This window comes from Centrocercus urophasianus, unplaced genomic scaffold (assembly GCF_019232065.1).
Source record: "Centrocercus urophasianus isolate 14NV4802_14NV808 unplaced genomic scaffold, USGS_Curo_1.0 seq_64, whole genome shotgun sequence".
In the NCBI taxonomy this organism is placed as follows: Eukaryota; Metazoa; Chordata; class Aves; order Galliformes; family Phasianidae; genus Centrocercus; species Centrocercus urophasianus.
In genome coordinates, this window is record NW_024885244.1 from 271,829 (window position 1) to 285,931 (window position 14,103).

Here is a 14,103-nt window from a genome sequence, read left to right on the forward strand (position 1 = left end):
CCAAAGCAATGGACATCCCAACATGTCAGATACCCCAAAGCAAAGGACAACCCAAAGCAATGGACATCCTAAGATGTTAGTCCAAAGCATGGACAGCCTAAGATGATAGAGACCCCAAGGTGATGGAGACCCCAAAAAATTGACAACCTGCAGCCTGTCCTCTTCCTCTGTCTCCTCTTCCTCCTCTTCATCCAGGATGGAGGTGACACTGCAGGTCTCACTCTGCAGCTCTGGCAGCTTCTTGCCCTTCACCAGGACTTTCCCCTTCAGCTGCTGCAGGACGAAGGGCCGAGCTCAGGTGCTTGGGGACACAGGGACACCACAACAGATGGTCTTACCTCTGGGGATGGGAGGACACTGGGGTCCTGTCCTTCCAGGGGCTGTGTCAGCAGCATGTCCCCAAGGATGGCCTTCATGTGCCGAGCCATGGTGGCCTGCTGCTGCACCCCACAGTGGTTCTCCAGCGAGAGGATGACGGGGTATGGCGATCGCTGGGAGGTGGGGATGGGAGTGGCAGCACTGAGCACCAGCACCCAGTGCCCAACCCAGGGCTGATGGCACCAGCCCTACCTTGAAGGCGTAATCGCGGATAGCCTCGATGACATCACGGAAGAGGATCTTGGAGGTGAACATATGGCCATGGCAGACGATGGGCTCCCCATCGGGACCCTCCCAGCAGTCCAGCTCCACGCAACGGCATCCCATCATCAGTGCCCTGCATCGCAGGATGAGTCCCCCCGTCACCCCATGTCACTCACATCATCCAGTGAGTCCCCACATCACCCAGTCCACCACCACTGGATCAGTACTTGTGTCACCTGGGCCACCTCACGGCACCCACCTGGCATAGGCTTCGGTGCTGCTGGTGCCTCCAATCTGGTTGCGGGTCAGGTAGGTGTTATGGGATGAGGAGATGAAGTAGTGGCACAAGGGCTGGCTCATGTCCTGGTGTACCTGTGTATGCTCCTGGTTGAGGATGTCACCAGCAGCTGACAGGAGGTACATCGTGAAGCCATCCAGTGTCATCAGGCCCTGCTGCCGGGCTGGGGGAGGTGGCAAAGGTGGCACCTCATGGGTTGTCCCCACATGGATGTCCCCTGGCAGTGCCATGCTCGCCCCAGACACCGTGGCACGCAGATGACATGTAAGTCCCATTCATTGGGTGTCTTCCATCCCTTCACTGCCTTGACCACCATGGACATGGCATGGTGGCACCCACAAGAGGTGGAGGTCCTCTGTCCCCACCCCAACGTTCCCCACTTAATAGGTCACTAAGACACAAATGTCCCCTTGGTGTCCCATCTCCTCCTGCTGTCTCCTGGCATATTCACCTTTGGGTTGGCACTATGGCACACAAGGCACATGGAAGTCCCTTGGTGTATTTCCCGCATCCTGCTGGTTACAGGGACACGGGGGTGACTGCTCCCAACCTGCTGCCCCGTGGCAGTGCCACATTCACCCTTGGGATGGCAATAGGGCACAGGGAGGTCCCTTGGTGTCCATCCCAACCTTCATGTCCACGACCAAAATAGGGCAAGACCACCTCCATGGAAGGGTGAGGGGGACAACGGGACAAAGGGACACTCCGTCCAGCCCTGCAGAACCTCAAGCCCACATCCCCATGGCACCCGTTCTGCCCTTCAGCCACCCACCCTCCAGCGGGGACGTCCCCATCCCTACCCTTCTCGTTGAGCTCATGGGCACAGATGATGGCACAGGCCTGGTGTAGGGTGCCCTCCTCGCCCTGGTCCTGCAGGAAATCCCGCAGCTCCTCGGCCGACAACACGCAGTCCTCACCCGAATAGTGCCCAAAGAGCTCCTCCAGCTCCGGGCGCCGCAGCAGCCGCCGGCAGAAGTCCTCCAGCTCCCGGTCCTCCAACCGCCCATCACCGGAGTGGTCACATTCCTATGGGATGGCAGCCATTGACCCTAAGCCCAAAGGACCCACCTGGCCTGGGATGTGTTTGGGAATCTCAGCTGCCCAGGGGCGCCCATGGAATGTGCAAGTCCCATTGGGTGTCTTCCACCTCTTCACTGCCTTGACCACCGTGGATGGGGCGTGGTGACACCCAGGGATTCTTCGTCCCCATCCCTACAGGGGGATCGTGGGGCCTCGTGGGTCACCTTGGGTCTGTGTGAGTCATGTCCTTCTGTCATTGTCCCCAGTCCCCCATCCCCTGGGTTATGGAGCTGTGTGGGTCATGTCTCCTCTGTCATCATCCCCATCGTCCCTATCCTCTGGATTAGACTGGTTGGTGACAGACAGGGACATCAGGTGACAGAGAGTACCTTGAAGAGCTGGTGGGCGTAGGCATTGTCCATGTGGATGTTGGCCATGCGCAGCATGATCTGCACCTCCTGGAAGCACATCCTGTTGTCCTTGTCCTTATCGGCACGCTGCAGCATGCCATGGATCCAGCTACGCTGTGTTAAGGAAAGCACCCAAACTGTCCCCAGGTTGTCCCCAGCATATCCCCAAGATACCCCAAGACTGCCCCAAGCTTTCCTCAAGATGTCCTTAAACTGTCCCCAAGCTGTCCCCAACATGTTTCCAAGATACCCCCAGACTGCCCCCAAGCCGTCCCAAGCTGTCCTCAGGAGGTCCCCAAGATACACCCAGGCTGTCCCCAAGATGTCCACCAATGTTCCCAGCATGTCCCCAGACCGTCCCCAGGCTGTCCATGAGATGTCACCAAGATGTTCCTCAGGCTGCGCCCAAATTATGCCCACAGTGTCCCAAACTGTCCTCAAGCTATCCCCAACACGTCCCCACGACGTCTCCAGGCTGTCCATGAGATGCCCCTGGATGTCTCCAAGGTGTCCCCAGGCTGTCTCCAAAACTACTCCCACAGTCTCCAAACTGTCCCCAGGCTGCCCCAACACATCCCCACGAAATGTTGCCAAGCTGTCCTCAGGCTGTCCCCAAGATGCCCCCACGATGTCCCCAGGCTGTCCACGAGATGTCCCTAGATGTCTCCAAGATGTCCCCAGGCTGTTCCCAGGACCCCGCTGACCCCATAGGATACTGCTCGAGCCTCTCCCGCTGGCTCATGCCCCGCAGCCTCCCCCGCAGCGTGCGGAGCCCCCGCACCCAGCGCAGTGCCACGTCCTCATCCCGTGCCCCCAGGTCCAGGTTCCTGCGCCCGCCCTCGAAGGCGATGGTGAAGCAGTTCCACTCAGGGATGGCACAGCCGTACCGGCGCAGCCCCTCCGAATGGTGCCCCCGGTGCACCGACACAATGTGTGCAACGGAGACTGCGGGGACACAGAGGGATGGTTCCAATGAGCACCACACGGGGACAGCAGAGCCAACCAATGTCCCCTTGGGCTGCGCAGAAGATGTGAATCCCAGGCAAGACAGAGAGGAAACGGGAGGCAATGGGATACCCTGAGAGGCACTGGAAGGCACTGGAAAGTACTGGGATGCAATGGCAGGAGCTGGGATGCAATGAGGTATAAAGAGAGGCATTGCGATGCAATGGGATACAGTGGGAGGCAATGGGAGGAAATGGGATGCACTGAGATGTAATGGGAGGAAAAGAGACACAATGGGATGCAACGGGTTATGCTGGGATGCAATGGGATACACTGGGAGGCGCTGGGATCCTTTGGGATCCACTGGAAGGCACTGGGATGCAATGGGATAGAATGGGATAGACGGGGAGGCACTGGGATGCAATCAGATATGTTGGGAGGCACTGGGATGCAATCGGATGTAATGGGATGCAATGGGATGCAGTAGGATACACTGAAGGGACTGGGATGCAATGGGATGCAATGGGATACACTGGGATGCAATGGAAAAGAATGGGATGCAGTGGGATGCAATGGGATATACTGAGAGGCACTGGGATGCAGTGGGATGCAATAGAAGGAACTGGGATGCAGTGGGATACATTGAAGGCACTGGGATACAGTGGGATGCAGTGGGATATACTGGGATGTACTGGGATGCAATGGTATAGACTGGGATACATTGGGACACAATGATATGCACTGGGATGCAATGGGAAGCATTGTGAGGCACTGGGATGCAATTGGAAGCACTGGGAGTCATGGGGATGCGATGAGATGCAATGGGAGGCAATGGGATCCGATGGGATATGCTTGGAGGCACTGGGATGCAATGGAATGCAAGGGGATGCAATGGGAGTCATGGGGATACAATGGGATGCATTGGGAGGAACTGGGATGCAATGGGATCCAACAGGATGCAGTGGGATGCAATGGGAGGCTCTGTCCTGTAATGGGACACACGCAGGGAAGCACTGGGATACACAGGAATGCAATGGGATACCCTGGGAGGCAATGGGATCCAATGGGATACAGTGAGGTGCACTGAAGGTATTAGGATGCAATGGGATACACTGGGAGGCTCTGGGATACAATGGGATGCAATGGGATAGAACAGGATGCAATGGGATATGCTGGGAGGCACTGGAAGACCATGGGAGGTACTGGATGCACGGAGAGGTGATGGAATGCACTGGATGCAGTGGAAGGCACTGAGATGTACCAGGATGCAAGGGGGTACACTGGGATGCACTGGGAGGCAATAGGATACACAGGGTGCAGGAAGGCAATGGAATAAAATAGAATGCCATGGGATGCACTGGGAGGCACTGGTCCACGGCTGGGGGGCAAAGCCTGTTTTCAGATGGGGACCATAGGGCATCACCAAGAGGGGTCTAAGGTTGGAGTCAGGGTCCCATATGGGGTCTGGGTTAGGGTTAGGGTTAGGATTAGCCCACCCGGTCACACTGGGGGCCATGCCAAACCCACACCAGTGCCCCCAGCCCCAGTGCCAGCACTCACAGCTGTGTTTGGAGGCCATGCGGCCGAAGCGCCGCTCAGACACCACGGTGACCCCATCCTCCTGCAGGCGGTACCGCCGCTCCTTCGCCTGCCGTGGGGTCACCTTGAGCAGCAGGGAGCCCTGCAGCATCAGCTGGAGGTCCTCATCCTCTGACAGACCTGCAGGGCGACAGGATGGGACAGGGTTATGTGGGATGGGACAGGTGGGATGGGATGGAATTGAGTGGGGTGGGGATGGCATGGGGTGGGATGGGGTAAAAAGGGGAATGAGGATGGGATGGGATGGGATGGGATGGGATGGGATGGGATGGGATGGGGTTGGGTGGGTTGAGGCAGGGTGAGGTGGGGTGGGGTATGGGGCACAGATGGGGATGGGACAGACAGGATGGGGTGGAATGGGATGGGAGTGGGATGGGGGTGGGATGGGGATGGGATGAGAGAGACATAATGGGACAGGATGGAACAGACAAGATGCAATGGGATGGGATAGGACAGACATGACAAGACAGGTCAGATAGGGTGGGAGAGATACGATGGGATAGGACAGTCAGGACAGGGTGAAATGGGACAGGACAGCCAGGATGGGATGGGGCAGAGGGGATGGGGTAGGATAGGGTGGGATGGAGCACGGTGGGGTGGGGCAGACACTATGAGATGGCATAGACAGGACAGGACAGATGACATGGGATGGGATGGGATGGGATGGGATGGCCACTGCAGTCAGCTCCTCTCACACTGTGCAGCCGGAAGGGATGGGACACAGCCAAGCAGTGGACACAGAGCTGTGCTCACACTGCAGAACTCTTGGCCAGAGCCGTGCAATGCCAGCAAAGCTGCTGCAATCCAGTGTGGGAGCACCAGGAGCAGGGCTGCCACCCGCCCTGCACAGCCCCAACCCTGTCCCCAGGCTGGCCACACACCCGCTCTGATGGGACATTTCCGTCCATTCTCCATGAAATCATTTCCTCCTTTTTATTTGTTTTTTGGAAGCACCCCTTGAGAACAGCCCCAGCAGCCATGCGCTGCTCTTGAGGTGGGAAATGGCTGTTCCCAACCATGGGGACCCAAACACTGGGCCTGCGACCATGGGTACCCCTGGCCATAGGGACACCCCTAACCATGGGGACCCTCAATCATGGGGAACTCCAACCATGGGGATCTCTGACCACGGAGACCCCCAACTATAGGAACCCATGACTGTGGAGACCCCTGACCATGGGGACCCCCTTGACTAGAGGGAACTCCAACCACAAAGAAACTCCAACTATTGGGGCTTCTGACCATTGGGACCCCTGACCATGGGGATGTCCAACCATGGGGAACTCCAGCCATGGAGACCTCCAACCGTTAGGCCCAAAATCATAGGGATCCCCCCAACTATGGGGAAACTCCATCCATGGGAATCCCTGACCATTGGAACCCCCAAGCATGGGGATCACTGACCATGATGGACCCTCATCCCCATGACTAAGGGGACTCCCAACCACGAGGACCCTTACGATGATGACCCTCAATTACTGGGTCCCAACCATGGAAACCCCTGACCAGGTGGACTCCCAACTATGAGGACCCCGACAATGGGCAACACCCCTGACCATGGAGACCCCCAAACCACAGGGGACTTCAACCACAGAGACCACCAATCACTGGACTCCAAACCATAGTGACACCCCTGACCTCAATGACCCCCAACCGTGGGGAACTCCAACCATGGGGACCCCTGACCATGGGGAACCCCTCCAACCGTTGGACCCCCCAGCCACACGGACTCCTGACTGGGGGGACCCTGACCATGGGGGACACTCCTTACCATGGGGACCCCCAACTGTGAGGAACTCCATGAACGGAGACCTCCAACCGATGGATGCCCAACCATAGAGACTCCCCTGACCACGATGACCCCCAACCGTGGACCCCCAACCATGGGGAACTCCAACCAAAGAGACCCCTGACCATGGGGACCCCCGATCACACGGAACCCCTCCAACCTTTGGACCCCCCAACCACACGGACCCCCAGCTACGCGGATGCCGACCATGGGGGACACTGCTGACCACGAAGACCCCCAATCAAGGAAACTCCCCCATCTTTGAGACCCCCGACCACGTTGCCCCGCACTCACCCAACTTCTTCAAGACCCCCCCGCTCTGCTCGGGGCGGGGCCGCGCCCTCCGCCCGCAGATCATCGTACGGCGCTCCCGGGGCCGTGCGGGGCCGTGCGGGGGAGGAGGGGGGCGGAACCGGGAGGAGCCGGCATGGAGCCCGGGGGCTGGGTTTGCAGTGGAGATTTTGGATCGGGGGGGGGGGGGGGGGGAAGGTGGGTTGCATGCACATACATGTGCGTGTGCGGCCATATGCGCGTGTGTGCGTGCACATACATGCGTGTACGTGTGTTTGCATGCACGGCCGTGCAGCCGCACCCCCCCATCCCGCACCGTCTCGGGGTGAACAAACAGCGCTGCGTGAGCGCAGATTCCCCCCCCCTGTCCCCCGCCAGATGACGCACGGGGAAGGAATGCAGGGGCGGCGGGAGGCGGGGGGCGACGCCACAGCGCCTTGTCCCTATAATGTCCCTGTAATGTCCCCACCCCGTGCCCCGTCCTCTTATTCTGCCCTGTCCCCGTGCCCTGTCCCTTTACACCGTCCCCACTCCCTGTTCCCATCCCCATGCTCCGTCCCTTTATTCTGTCCCCATATCCTACCCCATCACACCGTCCCACTCCGTCCCCAAATCCCTGCCTGCTCTCCCTGTCCCCATACCCTGTCCCAATACTCTGTCCCCATGCCCTACCCCATCACGCTGTCCCCATGCCCTACCCCATCACGCTGTCCCCATTCCGTCCCTATACACTGTCCCCACGTCCTACCCCCACTCCCTGTCCCCAATACCGTCCCTATTCCCTGTCCCCAAATCCGTGTCCCCACTTTATGTCCCTGCACTCGGTCCCCTCCCGCCCCGCCCCACGCTGTTTCTCCCCGCGGCCGGCAGGGGGCGCCACAGCGCGCGTTCCCCGCTCTCTCATTGGCTGCAGCGCGCTCCGCCTCCAGCAGGGGGCTCCCGCGCTACGCCGCTATTGGCTCGGAGGAGGCGGGACAGCGCGGCCCGTTTCGCAAGCGGCGCGCCGATTGGGCGCTGCACGGCGGCGCAGACGGAAGCCTCGCGCTGATTGGCTGCGCGCTTTCCCCTCACGAGAGCCGAGCGGTGGGGCCGGCGGAGCGGGGCCATGGCGGAGCCGGGCTGCGGGGCTCAGTTCCAGGCGGCCGTGCGCGTCATCCAGGGGCTGCCCCGGAGCGGTGAGTGCGGGCGAGAGCGGGGCAGGGACCGCTGCGGGCCGCGCTGACGACGTTGCGGTGCTGCAGGTTCGTACCGGCCTTCCTACGAGGAGATGCTGCGCTTCTACAGCTACTACAAGCAGGCGACGGCGGGCCGCTGCCAGGAGCCCCGGCCCGGCTTCTGGGACCCCATCGGCCGCTACAAGTGGTACGGAGCGCCGAGCCCCGCATCGGGCGCCGCGGGGTCGGCTCGGCCCCGGCTCAGCGCCGTCCGCCCCGCAGGGACGCGTGGCACAGCCTGGGCCGGATGAGCCGGGAGGAGGCCATGGCCGCGTACGTGGCCGAGATGAAGAAGGTGGCCCAGAAGGTAACGGCTGCCGCGGGGCTCCGGGCGGCGCCGCCCGCCGGGCCGGCCCTCAGCACGGCTCTGCCCGCCGCCGCAGATCATCGCCACGCTGCGCCCGGACGAGACGACGCAGGAGATGTTCCGCTACTTCGAGCCGCTCTACGAGGTGATCCGCGACATGCCGCGGCCCCCGGAGGGCTTCTTCCGACGGCCGGGCGGTGAGTGCGGCTGCGCTGCCGGCTCCGAGCCTCGCCTCCCTGCCGCCCCGTCCCGCCTGCCTGGCGCTGCCCTCCAGCCTCCTCTCGGCTCGGAGGAGAAGAGCTGAGCTTGGCTTCCGAGAGCCCCGCGCGCAGCCCTACATGGCCGTGGCAGCCGGGCTCTGCCCCTCCCGCAAGGCACGGCGCCAGGCTGCGCTCACCTGATGTAAACACGGGGCTGGGAAGGGGCTGTGGGGGTGGGGAGGCGCTGGGGCGGTCTTGTGCGGGGAAAAAAAACCGTGCGTGAGGCTGCTGGGTGCTGCCTCCATTCGCTCTGCAGCAGGTGAGCTTTGGGCTGTGTTGGCAGCAGGTGTAAACTGGCAGTGTAATGCTGATGTTAGAAGAGCTCTGACAGACAGACTCGCTGCCCCCTCTGTCCCCCCGCATCCACAAAGACACCCAAAACATGTTGATAGGGTGTATTCCTGCATGGCTTGGCCTCACAATGGCTGCTTCCCTGCAGGTACTTTTGTTCTTTTTACTGAATAACACATAAATATTGTCTGTTTTTCTCTGTGACGTGGAAGCTGGGTCCGAACTCCCCATCCTTACCCACTTGTGGGTGTCCTCCTGCACTGCTGTCGCTCAGACAGTCTCATTGAAGTCCAAACCTCACACTGCCTGCGAGGCAGATAAACACCGGGTGCCTGAAATGTGGTTTAAAACCAACTTCTTAAGCTGTTGAGTTATTTGTGCTAAAGGTTCTTAGGCTCACCGTGAGCCTTTTTGTTGTTGTTGTTGTTGTTGTTGCAGCTGTTGTTTATGATAATCCAGGTGAGGCGATTTTGGAGGCTGTGCCGGGTGGGTTGGTGCTGGTGGTGCCATGGCAAGGTGCAGGGCAGCATTGCCACATCGCTGCCTGCCCAGGAGCGGGGAGCAAAGTCCTGCCTGTTAGAAATGCTGCATGGCTGCGCTTCACCCCGTGGGGGCGCAGGGTGCCCCACATCCACACAGAGGGCGGGCAGCCCCGCAAAGAGATCTGCAGCACTTTAACTCTGCTCCCTTTCTCTCCCTGCAGATGAGCAGGAGCAGCCGGCCGAGCACGGCCAGGAGGAGCGAGCGAACGGCCCGGCCCCGGAGCGACCGGAGGATGCACTGCCCAGGGAGCAGCAGGACGGGCAGCAGACGCCAGGTTGGTCTCCCCGGAGTGGCCAACAGCCGGCAGAGACCCCACGGAGGAGGCAGTGGCGACAGGGCCGGGCCGGACCTCCGTCCCAACGCAGAGCTGTTGGCTTCAGGCACGTCTGGTCCAACCCCGCCTGCGTGTCATGCAGGGCCGGGGCTTCTTGTGGGGCAGCTGCTGACCCCCGGCGTAACCCTGAGCGTGTTGGGCGACTGTGTTGCTCGTGGCTGTATTCGGAGGCCTAATTGTGAGGGCAGAGCAAGGCACAGACAGGCAGAGCGCCCTGGGAGGTGTGTTCCATAGTGGAAGTACCCTCGGCTCCAGCCGGGCGTGCCCAGCCCAGGGGGCAGGAGCCGCCGTGCTGAGCCCCGGCCCTGGGTCGCGCGGCCCCTGGCACACGCAGTGCTGGGGGAGCAGACTCTGTGTGCCGGCACGGAGCGGCCCCTGCTGTCAGCTGTGTGCTGCGGGGCAGCCGGGCTGCCCGCCCACCGGCAGCACCTGTGGTCACGGAGCAGCGCCGGTCTGCGCCCGGCCTGTGCCTGAGGGAGCCGAGCGGGGCGCGCAGTGAGGGCTCTGTCCAGTGGGATGCGTGGGGCGGGAGCTGCCGGTCCCTGCGGGCCGTGCTGTGGTCCCTGCGGGATGTGGCCCTGTTCCCGCAGAGCTCTGTGCCGGCTCATGAGCCGGGCCCTGGCGCAGCAGGACGCGGTCCCTGCATTTATAGCCACGATGAATCTGCCCCTCTGCCCCCTGTGCCGCAGCGTCCTTCCCGTGGTGCGAGCGACGCTTTGTGGCCCTGAGTGGCAGGAATGAGCGCTTCTCCCGCTGAGGAATTCAGGCCTTGCTTTGCGCACATCTCTGCTTCCTGCTGCCCGCAGCCCTGCTGACCATGTCGAGCTTTTGCCCCATGCGCACAGCGGCTCCGCAGCCGCCTCCCATCACGCCGGGCTGCCTGTGCTTCCTTGCAGGAGCAAGGCCGGCTCCTGCTGCCGACACGCGCCAGGGCAGCCAGGGCACCAGCGACTCTGAGGGGGAAGTGTTCTGCGATACCATGGAGCAGATGGAGCCTGAGCAGGTAACGGCCCCCGGGGCAGGACGGCCCGGAGGCGTGCTGGGTCCCGGCAGCCCCCCTGCTTACTGGCGCTGCTGCACCGCCGTCAGCTCCTCACCGCTTTCCTGGGAGCGCTGCGAGACCCCCGAGCTCCCGTGCTGCGGGGCTGCAGCAGGGCAGGGGGGAGGAGGGCGCACGGCAGGAGCTGCTGCGGCTCAGCCCTGGCCTCGCGGGCTGGCGGTGGGGCCCGGAGGTCTCAGGTCGTTCTTCGCCCTCACGCAGGCTGGGCAGCTGCTGGCTGAGCGGGGGCTGGTCCCAAAGAGCGCCCCGGCCGGGCGCGTGGCTGGGCGGGCAGAGCGGGGTGAAGGCAGAAGACGGGAGGGGAGCGGCGGTGCCGACCTCGCGGCCCGGGGCTCTGACAGAGGTGGGTGCAGCCCGGCTCCCGCTGCTCCCCGCCCGCCTGGGATGCTTGGGGTGAGGCTGTGAGCACCGATGGTCGGCAGCCGCGAATCCCCGCATCCGCCCTCTTCACGCCTTGGTTCCCGAACGGCTCGGTGCTTCCTCTCCGGGTCAGATCCCCTTTATTGTCCCGCGGTGTCAGGGCTGTGCTGAATGCTGTGCATCCTTCAGCTGCAGCGCGGTGCGGCCCTGCCGGCAGCGCCTGCTCGGTGCCCTTGGATACGGGGGGGGCTGGGAGCTCTCCGCGGGGCCGGCCTCGGGGGCACCCTGGAGGTGCTGACACAGGGGACAGAACCGCCGCAGCCATCCTGGCGGTCCCCAGCAGGGATGCGGTGAGGAACGGCTCCGGTGGCTGCAACCATCCTGCCAGACATTGGGGTTTTGCCACCCTCCCCAGCCCGCGACGCGCTCAGCTCCCCACTGATGTTTGCAAACCTCCGGGGCTGCTTGACCTTGGGAGTTGTAACGAGGCCGATCAAGGCGGGCGCGGGGGGCCGAGGAGCGGCCGCGCTGTTGCAGCACCTGCCGGTCTGCTGGCCACCGGGCTTATCGGGAGGCGGCAGGGCAAGTTTGGGGCTGAGGAGCGGAGATCCTTCGTCCAGCAGCGCTGGGACAGAGAGCCCCTCTGCTGCCAGCGGCGTGCCGTCTGTGTGCCGCGCGTCTGAGCGTCACCTCTCTTTGGTCCCGCAGATCCGCAGCTCACCGGGGCAGAAGAGGACGCGGGGAGCCCCGCCGAGCCCACTGCCGTGGAGCAGCAGCTGCTGTCGGAGCTGGACGCCCACGTGGCCGGCACCGTGCGGGCCCTGCAGGACGACATGCAGCGCGTGCTGGAGCGGCTGAGCGAGCTGGAGCTGCTCACCTCCGCGAAGGTACGTGGCACCGCTCCCACGGGCGGGCGGCTCGGGGTGGACCGGGGGCGGAGTGGGGACAGACCGCGGTGGTGCCGAATCGTGGCAAGGTGGGGCCGCCCTCGAATCCGCCCCAGGGCCGAGCGGGGAGGGCTGCCCCCGTGATTCCCATTGCCCCGGGTCCCGATGACGGGGACGCGGTGTCCGAAACCCCTCCTGTGTTGCAGGACGCACCTGTGGCCGATCCCGGAGAGCTGCTCGCTGTGCAGGTGAGTGGGGTGGGAGGCAGCGCTGCGCAGTCCCTGCCGGCCTGTTCTCGACGTCCGGGCGGCTCTGTGACCTCGGCTGTGCTGCTGGGGGCGGTGACCGGGCTGGGGAGGGGTCCTTCAGCAGGAGAGCAGGAGGTGGCCATGGGGCAGGCAGCAGGGACAGGTGTGAGGAACGCGTCCCCCTGCAATTCTGTCCCCGCGCCCCGTCCCTGACAACAGCGGAGCGATGCGGTGAGACCCTAGCAGGACGATGGGCGCAAAAGGGACGGCAGCGCTCGGGGCGTTGGGTGCCGCCCTGCTCTCCCACACCTCTCTGTCCCTCTCCAGGCGGAGTCCCCGTGGCCGCTACCCGCGTCCCCGCACACCCTGCTGTTCCTCGTGGCCTGGCCCTTCGTCACCCAGTGGCTGCTGCGGCGCTGGCGGGGCAGGAAGAGGTGACGCGTCCCCGTCGCGGCCTCCCGGCGCCCCGCGCAGCAGCCACCGTTCCCGGTTCTGCTTCTCCCGCACCGCCGCCAGCTCGGGGCGGAGCAGCCGCGGGGTCCCGGGTGCCGCTCGGGGCGGGGAGACCCGCGGGGGCACAGACGGCAGCGGGGTCAGGGCGCTGCCAGGCGGGACTCAGCCCGGCTCCCCCCCCCGATTAAAGTTGCCTTTTCAGTGCGGTTCTGGCTGTGTGCGCTGCCCTGCTGTGTGTGGGGGGAGACACCGTGGGGATACCGGGATACCCCACCGCGCCGTCCCTTTGCCACCCGGCGGGCGTCGAACGACACCGGGGCGCTGCGGGCCGCACAACCCGTACGGGGCCGGGCCCGGTGCCGGCCGGCCCCCCCGGTTCGGTTCGGTTCCCCCGCACGTGACACCGTCGTAGCGCGATGCCATCGGTTGCAGCGAGATCCCACCGCATCCGGCGCCACCTCTTGAGGGGCGCGAGGCAGCAGCCCGCGCGCCACCGGTGGCTCTCCGCCCCGGGGCGCCCATTGCCCGCTCCTCGCACTCCAGGAGCTCCCGCTGCCACCCCCCAGCACTACCCACGAAAAAAGGGACGCGGCGCCTTTAAGATGGGACTCGTTCCGCTCAGGTTTGTTTACATCTCCCTCCGCGCGGCCTCAACCTCTTCACAGAGCGGCGGTCCCGTGATTCCTCCGCCCGAACCCCCCTTCTGTCTCCCTTTGCCCCCCGGCTCTGTTCCCTCACTTCCCCCGCTCTCGCTGCGAGCTCCGTAGAACGGTCCCGGGTGGGCGAGACTGAAGCACCTCTCGGTGCCCCTCCGCGCGGCGCGGACTCTTTTGGGTCGTACCAGGGAGGGGCGGGGGAGCCGGAGCGCTGCCCTCATAGCGGCGCTGAAGGTCGCAGAGCCGCGCGCCTGGAGCCCCCCCTCCGCGAGCGGTACGGTCCTGACCCGCCCCCTCTCCGCTATTGGCCCAAGTGCGCGATCGACGTTCCGCTTTGCCAATCGGCACTCGGCCGGCCGAACTGCGAGGGGGCGTATCTAAGCGATACGCTCCTCCCCTCGCGCACACTGATTGGCTGCGGGGCGGGGCACGCAGCGCGCCTGCGCGGGACGCGCGCAGCTATATAAGGCGGCGGAGCGGGTGGGGAGCGGCAGTCGGGAGGCGGCGGCGGGTGGTGGCGGTGGCGGCGCGGGGGGGCGGGGCGGGTGCGGCGCGG

The 14,103-nt window shown here is 63.7% G+C and overlaps 2 protein-coding genes across 6 annotated transcripts in view; one reads left to right on the top strand and one right to left on the bottom strand.

Moving 5' to 3' along the window:
• Positions 1-7,011, bottom strand: part of PLCD3 (phospholipase C delta 3) — a 9,340-nt gene extending 2,329 nt beyond the window's left edge. The window contains exons 1-9 of one of the 2 annotated variants that reach the window (XM_042836832.1): positions 6,938-7,011; positions 4,816-4,974; positions 3,092-3,255; positions 2,290-2,424; positions 1,681-1,906; positions 842-1,043; positions 571-715; positions 339-491; positions 148-273 (exon numbers count right to left, since the gene is read on the bottom strand). In XM_042836832.1, the coding sequence (XP_042692766.1) occupies positions 148-273; positions 339-491; positions 571-715; positions 842-1,043; positions 1,681-1,906; positions 2,290-2,424; positions 3,092-3,255; positions 4,816-4,974; positions 6,938-7,001 (1,374 nt within the window). In that variant the 5' untranslated portion in view covers positions 7,002-7,011. Of the gene's footprint in view, positions 1-147; positions 274-338; positions 492-570; positions 716-841; positions 1,044-1,680; positions 1,907-2,289; positions 2,425-3,026; positions 3,256-4,815; positions 4,975-6,937 lie in introns of both variants that reach the window. The other variant, XM_042836831.1, reaches the window with a different exon arrangement.
• A 1,017-nt stretch (positions 7,012-8,028) lies between these two features.
• ACBD4 (acyl-CoA binding domain containing 4) lies at positions 8,029-13,080 on the top strand. 4 transcript variants are annotated; one of them, XM_042836835.1, is made up of 10 exons: positions 8,029-8,109; positions 8,176-8,296; positions 8,371-8,455; positions 8,532-8,652; positions 9,710-9,823; positions 10,780-10,886; positions 11,145-11,286; positions 12,012-12,190; positions 12,397-12,438; positions 12,766-13,080. In XM_042836835.1, the coding sequence occupies exons 1-10, from the start codon at positions 8,040-8,042 to the stop codon at positions 12,874-12,876; spliced, it is 1,092 nt and encodes a 363-aa protein (XP_042692769.1). In that variant the 5' UTR covers positions 8,029-8,039; the 3' UTR covers positions 12,877-13,080. The 4 variants fall into 4 exon arrangements, with proteins under 4 accessions (XP_042692769.1, XP_042692768.1, XP_042692772.1 ...); XM_042836834.1 differs by having other exon boundaries at positions 12,397-12,856; XM_042836838.1 differs by lacking the exons at positions 10,780-10,886; positions 11,145-11,286 and having other exon boundaries at positions 12,397-12,856.
• Positions 13,081-14,103: the final 1,023 nt, after the last annotated feature.